The sequence below is a fragment of the Galeopterus variegatus genome, unplaced genomic scaffold (assembly GCF_000696425.1).
Source record: "Galeopterus variegatus unplaced genomic scaffold, G_variegatus-3.0.2 Scaffold7903, whole genome shotgun sequence".
Classification (NCBI taxonomy): Eukaryota; Metazoa; Chordata; class Mammalia; order Dermoptera; family Cynocephalidae; genus Galeopterus; species Galeopterus variegatus.
The window spans coordinates 92,761-100,580 of NW_007734014.1; the positions used below are offsets into that span (position 1 = coordinate 92,761).

The following is a 7,820-nucleotide window of genomic DNA, read 5'->3' on the forward strand; positions in this document are numbered from 1 at the left end:
TTTTAAAGGGGGAATATTATTTTTTTTTTTTTTTTTTTTTGGTTTTTTTTTTTTTTTTTTTTTTTTTTTTTTTTTTTTTTTTTTTTTTTTTTTGGCAGCTGGTCAGTGAGGAAATCCAAACCCTTGACCTTGGTGTTACCAACACCACGCTCTAACCAACTGAGCTAACCAGCCAGCTCTTGATTCTTTATAGTAGGATTATCATACCTAATCAAATGAAATTTTTGACATGAATACACATTTGATTTATCTAATTCTATCCTAAGAAGGAGGAAGACAGATTTTTATTGAACTTATGTAAATACTACGTAGTCATGAAAAGTAAAGAAACTTAACAAAGACTTTCTGAATATTTAACCATCATTCTGAATAGTTTTGTAAGCAAGGCCAATTATAAATGTTAATTTTTTTTACAGAATAACTATCTTTGTTTTTCTAATGATGTGTTAGTTTATAATCTACAGTAGGAATTTTTAAAGGAATTTTTTATTCTGAGGTGTCAGAATAATATATCCTTTAAAGAATGTTTAATCTTAGTTTTTACAAGTATAGCTTTACACTGAGAGTAGGAAATGGATTAAAAAGAAAGGGGTTTTCTTTTTCTTGTATATCCATCAAAAATAGAACATTAACCTGGGTAATAAACTTTTGTTTTATTTATCTTTGATTAAGCAATCTGCTTTTATGAAGTCTTCTGCTTCTGGAATAAAAGTGAAAGTCTGACTCAGTCCCCACTGGTGGCAATATCAACTTTTACCCATGAATTTATTCCCAATTACTCTTCATCAATTTTTTATAGTCGAGTGGGAAGAAAGATCTGCCTGCAGGCAGATTATATTGTAATCAGACTATTCTTTTGTACAACGTTTTTTTCATTTATCCACATAAAGACAAAAAGAACCAGCAGCTTTGGTTTTACAATTTTAATTATGAGTCAAAAATAAACAGTAGAAAATCCACCAGTCAGCCAGCTCCTAATCTTACAGGGCTGTTTTCCAGGAGTTGTGTGTACACACTCACACAAATTTCTTAGTGATTTAAATTCATAATAGCATGTAAGACAATGACAGTCATGCTTCCCGGGGATATCGAAATTCTCAAGACAAACAGACCAAAAGAGAACAACACAAAATGCAGTCAAATCCCTATCTACTGCCACCCAGCAGAGAATAAATTCCTGTCATCTGTCCCCAAGCAGAGACCACCAGATAATCAAACCATAAAATCAGATTCACAGGTTATTGTCACCAACAGGGACATAAGTGGCCCCGTACAAATAAGAACAAGAATCGCAATCAGAAATAGTAACAGAGCTAGAGGTAGGAGGAAGGAGAGAAAAAAAAGTCAGCAAGAGTGAAGCTATTTCCACACGAAATTCATTCTAGGAGTCAAAAAGGGGGCATGTCTGAGTGTCAACAGCTTGTGAGGTGCATTTCTCAGGCAACACAATTTAGTCAGTTTTGGAAATATGTTTCCCAGGGATAATCTCAGAAGAACCTGCGAAAAGAAACCCAGAGACAAAAAATCATTTATTAAATAAAACTTGCAAAGAGGGGCCGGCCTGGTGGCGCACTTGGTAGAGTGCAGTGCTTGGGAACGCGGCGGCGCTCCCGCTGAGGGTTCGGATCCCATATAGAGACCGGTCCGCTCACTGGTTGAAGTATGAATTCATCTGCATCTACTGGACCAAGTACTACACACTCCAGAACCCAATCATCGAGGACTTTGTCAGAAAACAACTAAAAAGAGAGAGGTACTCGACCACTGCTTGCCCACCAAGGCTCACAGAAAAAAAGAGAATCAAGGGGGAAATAATATAGAGTTTTATGGGTTGGCTTTATTAAGCAGTAAGGCTGACATGGTAGTTGAGCATTGAACTCTGATACTGACCCAGCTGGCATCCCAGGTTGACAGCCTATCAAAATCATGGGGGGCCTTAGGAGATATAAGCCTTGTGCCTGTTCCTTAAGCCACCCCTGCACTCTACCTCAGCCTTCTTGCTCTCAGAAGACCATTTCAGTGCTTTTTAGAGATAGCATGGGAGCATGGAAAGAATCTTGGAGACCTAAGTGTAAATTTCAGCTCTGCCATTTTCTCACCTCTGCGAGCCTCCAATTCCTTATCCGGAAAGCAGTAGTAAACTGGCACCTACGATGCAGGACTGTTGTGAGGATCGGAGAAAATCTATGTTAAGGGCCCACAGTATCTAGCATATGGTAGATGCTGGGTAAATGCTCACTATTGTAGCACACGCAGCCGGTGCCGCACTTGTATCCCTTGTCTTTGTGAAGACTGGCTCAACTTCCACCTGTCAGCACCCACATCCCTTTGCCTGAGGGTTTTCCTCTCACCAGCAAACCCGCCCCCAAAGCAGCCCTCAACCAATGACTGGTGAGAGTTGGTGGATAAATACACCAGCTCCCATACACCTCTGATGGAAGCTTCACACTGTTTCCCAGAGCTCCCCAGTGGGACTTAACCTCCTGCTCTCCATGGTGGTGATTACCTCGACACTCAGCCTTTAGTGGCTGCCTTCCCCTCCTGTCTCACTCTCCTGCTCCCTTCTTAGTGCTTCCTGGGATATCCTTCCAGATAAACCAAAACCTTATCTGGGATCTGCTTCTGGGGAACCCCACCTAGAAAACTCTTTATATTAAAAAGCTCTAGGGCCTGCCCGTGGCTCACTCGGGAGAGTATGGTGCTGATAACACCAAGGCCACGGGTTCGGATCCTGTATAGGGATGGCCACTTATCTCACTGGGTGAGCGTGGTGCTGACAACACCAAATCAAGGGTTAAGATCCCCTTACCGGTCACCTTTAAAAAAAAAAAAAGCTCTAGGCCAGTACAAGCAATATCACAAGAATTCTTAGTGTTCTGTTATGTTGGGTCTCTTTTTGTAAGGAAGAAAACCCAGGTGTACTAGTCCGTTTCTGTGGCTTGTAACAGAATACCCAAAACTGGGTAATTTAGTAAGAAATGAAATTTATTTCTTACACTTGGAGGCTGGGAAATCCAAGGTCCAGGAAACACATCTGATGAGGGCCTTCTTCTGGGTGGTGACTCTCTACAGCCGTGCATGATGTCACATGATGAGGAAATGGCATGGGCAAGAGAGAGCTAACCTTCTCACCTGCCCTCCTTAGAAAGCCATCAGAATCATACCCATCACTCCATGAATGGATTAATCCATTCACTACGGCATAGTCTTCACAATCCAATCACTTCTCAAAGGTCCTACTTTTTAAATAATTGCATTTTCTACCCTCTTCACACTGTTATAGTGGAGATCAAATTTCCAATACATGAGCTTTTGGAGGACACTTTTGACCCTTAGCACCAGGTCTTCTTATGAAAAGAGGGTTTATTATAAGGATGCCCAGAAAATTGAAGTTGGAAAACCATCAGGCCCTGAGGCAGACCTAGAGACTCTCTCCCTCTCTGTCATTCTCTCATGGCCCATTTGCTCTTCTCCCCTTCCCTGCCTCTGCTCCTCTCTCCACACCTGTCCTGTTCCCTCTTCCTCCCTGTTGGGGAGTCACCTCCATCATCCCTGGTCCAAACCCCAGAGGAAACCAGTCTGATCACTAGACACAGGTCCTGCATGTCGGGTCACTGATTGGTCACCTGGCAGCCAATGGAACGAGCCACTTTGGTGATCCCTGCCCCATAGGACAGCCTGGTGCTACTCCCTGACTATTTAGAGAAGACTATTTCAGGAAGCCAAGGATACTGGGAATAGCAAGCATGGAGCCCAAGTGTCCTGTTCACTCCAGTAGCCTGCTATCACATTCTATCACCTAGATAAAGTCGCAGTTCCCTCCTAAGCCAAAAACTCTTGGAGTACAAAGGTTGGGTCTTAATGAACTTGGCATTGGACACATGCAATCATCCCAAGTGGCCCAAGCAGGCTGTTAGAACTCCTTCAAGCCAATATCTTTAAAATACTCATTCAACATTTATAAAGAGGAGAGACACTTGGAGGCAACCCAACCTCTTCTCTGTTGAGGGAGTAGATGGATAAGATTTCCATCTGTTGGCTATGAGAACTTAAGGGGTCCGTGCCTCAGTTTCCTCATCTGTAAAATAGGAACAAAAATAACAATAATAATAGCCCCTACCTAATAAAATTGTTGGAAGGATTAAAATAGGTTAATTCACATAGAGTTTGGCCCAGCGCTCCAATAAATGTCAGTAGGTGGTGGTGGTGGTGTTACTGTTATCCAAATCAATTCAGCAGCTCTAACCTCAAACTTGTGTAGCTGCTCTGAACTTAAAAGGCTCACCTGTCTAAGTGGGCATCTGTTATTGCTCCAGAATGCCTCTTGAGGCCTCACCCCCAAAATTCCTTGCCAATACCTAGCATACTCTCCCTGAGAGGAACTTTTGGAAATATGACCATCTCCATCTTGTTACTCTCCAGCAACGTTTTTGGGCCCTCCTGGACTGACAGTCCTGGGCTCTGGACATAGCAGATTCTCAGTGGTTTGAACAGATGGTTGCTGAGAAGGCTTCCTTCTGGCTTGCAGGCTTCCAAACCAGAAAGAGGCTGGGCACCCTCTCCCTGTGTTGCAGGCCCATCATCCTGGATCCGGCTGACCCCACCCACAATGTGGCAAAAGGGTACAGATGGGACATAGTCGCTCAGAGAGCCTGCCAGTGCCTGAAACAGGACTGTTGTTATGACAACAGGGAGAACCCGGTCCCCAGCTGGAACGTGAAGGTAATGACTCTTCTCCCAGATGTCAGGGGCTTAAAGCTCAGGATGATATAACTATATAGTAATTACTTATTCACTTCTGTGCCAATGGAGAAGAGGACTATATATGTTTGTATGTATATACATACATATACACACATATATATATATTATTTCTCCCCCTGTGGCTGACCGGTACAGGGCTCAAACCCTGGCCCTGGCCCTTGGTGTTATCAATACCACTCTCTAACCAACTGAGCTGACTGGCCAGCCCAGAACAGAAATTATTTCTCCCCCTGTGGCTGACCGGTACAGGGCTCAAACCCTGGCCCTGACCCTTGGTGTTATCAATACCACTCTCTAACCAACTGAGCTGACTGGCCAGCCCAGAACAGAACCTTAGAGTTAGAAGGTTTGAGGCCCAGCTGTACTATCCACCAGCTCTGTGAACTTGGGAAAATTGTTTGGCTCTCTGAGCCTCAGATTCCTTATCTTTAAATTCTTGTTCTTTTCTGTGTTTTTCTCATAACCTACTGGAAAATCAGTTCCATGTTCCTAATCATTCTTTGCATGAGCTGAGACCAGCCAAGTCAACTCAACCTGCTGTTTTGTGACAATACTGGGCTTGGGGCTGGTGGGGGGTGGGGGCCAGGGGGCAATGGTGGTGCAGAAATAGGACATGGCCACTACTCTCAAGGAACTCACCCCATGTTGTTAGGAAGCAAGTCCATGAAACAACATTGCACCAAACTGCTGGAAGGAATTACTAGAGAAGACAAGATACTCAGAAAACAAAAAATGTTAAGTAATATTATTAGGTAATACCAAACCTAGGTACAGGCAAAGATCATAAGAATCTATTTTATCCACATTGTGCTTTACAGTTTATAAGGTGCTTGTCCAGGGGCTGTCTCAGCGGATCCTCACAGGCCATTCTGTAAAGTAGGAAGGTCGAGTATTACCTTTATCTTTATTATTATTATTACTATTATTGCCATTTTACAGAGGAGGAAACAGGCTCAGAGAGGTTAATTAACCGAGGTCATACTGCTAAGAGGTAGCAGAGCTGGGAATCCCACCCACGTCTTTGTAGGGCTTTGGAAACAGAGAATAAATGTTATCTGAAGTCACCAGAGATTCCTTGAAGAAGTTAGGGCTTAAGGTGAGCCCTAAAGGCTGGGGAGGGATTCAGATGCTCAGAACAGAGGACACTCCAGGTCAAGGGCCAGGGTGGGGGCCCAGGGGCAAAGGAAGGGAGGTAGGAATAAGCAAGGTGTGTGCAGGGAACAAGAGACTGAGCTGCTCGGACCACAAGACAGGTGAGGAATCGGATGCTCTCTAATAAGGTGGGGCCCACTGGCCAAATGAGGCCCATGAATGAGATGAAAAAGAATACCTCTGGATTTTTCCTGAATATAAAAGCCACTGTGCAAAGATTTGTATCTTGAAAAATCAGGAGACTTGGCAATGCTAGGTTTATATTCCTTCTTGAAAGGATCAGCTAGAGGCCCAGTCCTCTCCAGCATCTTCCAGGTGGTGTTCTTCAGCCACCTGGGACTCTTGGGTCCTGCAGTGTGGCCCTGGAGGTGAAGAACAAAGACTCTGGAGTCTGACTGACCTGGGTTCACACACCTGCTCTGCTCTTTGCTACCTTTGTGATTGGTGTTGAGTTCATCACATAACCTTGCTCAACCACAATTTCCTCATCTGTAAAATGGGCATAATAGTAGAACCAACCTCATAGAACTGATGCGAAAATAAAATGCTTTAGAGGATGGAAGGGGCCCAGCATAGAGCCTGGAAAGTGGTTGGTATTCCCTCATGTTTGCTACTGATGTTGAAAAGATGAGGACAGGTGAAGGGAACTTCCGCACATCAGACAGAGAAGTGTGGACTTACCCTCTCTCCCTCTCCCTTCCAGAGGGCACGAGACATCCAGGTGACAGTGGAGCAGTGGGGTTACCCAGATTTAATTCTCTGGGTGAACCCTTATGCACCCATAAAGAAGGTGAAAGAGAAAATCCAGCGGAGTCGGGCCTACTCGGGCCTGCAGCGACTGTCCTTCCAGGAGCCTGGTGGTGAGCGGCAGCTCCTCCGCAGTCACTGCTCCTTGGCCTATTATGGGGTCTTCTCCAACACCCGCATCTGTATGCTGGAGACCATCCCCCCCGAGATCCAGGTCTTCGTGAAGAATCCCGATGGCGGGAGCCATCCGTACGTCATCCACCCCAACAGCTTCGTCCTGGGCCTGAAGCAGCAGATTGAAGACAAGCTGGGGCTGCTCAGGAAGCAGCAGCAGCTGGAGTTCCAAGGCCAAGTCCTGGAGGACTGGTTGGATTTGGGGCGCTATGGCATCCAAGACAGTGACACCCTCATCCTCTCCGAGAAGAAAGAAGGAGAGGCTTCACTTCCAGACAGCTAGTTTCCTCTGGGAATCTTCTCTGTGCATTTCTGCCACCGAATCCAGAACCACTCCTCCAGTTCTCTGCGGGGAGGTCCCGTCTCTTCACCAGCTTTATAAAAAGAGGTGAAGGAAGCTAAATAAACAAACGGACAGTGGCCAGACCATATGTGACAATAGCTTGTTTTTGGTTTTGGTTTTTTTGGCAGCTGGCAGGTACAGGGATCTCAACCCTTGACTTTAGTGTTATAACACCGTGCTCTAACCAACTGAGCTAACCAGCCAGCCCACTGACAATGGAATTCTGACCCATAACCTTCTGTAGCAACCATCTAGGGAGGCCAAATCACACCTCTGCATCAAGCAACCCCAAACCATCAGAACTCGGTCAATAATCACCAGCTTTTCTAATTCCCTACCCCATTCCCACCACCTCTAATTTAAGACCAACCACAGAAAGCCAATAATCTCCTCAAACCAATCACATAGATAGCCCTGCTTCTAGTTAGCCCACCTCCAGCTTCCCCACACCTACAACTTCAATCAGGGCATGCCTGAAGCCTTCCCTTTCTTCCCACTATAAAATTTTCCCATTCCCCTGTCTGCCTTTGAGTCTCTGTCAAAGGCAAGGGATGGTGGCTGCTTTCTTTGCTATAGCAAGGTGAGAATAAATTGCCTTTATTTGTTCTCATTTGGGTGTTCTTTGTTTATTTCCACAGGG

General features: G+C 44.8%; 1 protein-coding gene across 1 annotated transcript in view; it reads left to right on the forward strand.

The window, feature by feature from the left end:
• OASL (2'-5'-oligoadenylate synthetase-like) overlaps positions 1-7,574 on the forward strand; it is a 21,236-nt gene extending 13,662 nt beyond the window's left edge. Inside the window, exon 4 of the mRNA XM_008592415.1 lies at positions 6,620-7,574. Coding sequence (XP_008590637.1) covers positions 6,620-7,120 — 501 coding nt within the window. The 3' untranslated portion in view covers positions 7,121-7,574. The remainder of the gene's footprint in view (positions 1-6,619) is intronic.
• The last annotated feature ends 246 nt before the right edge of the window (positions 7,575-7,820 follow it).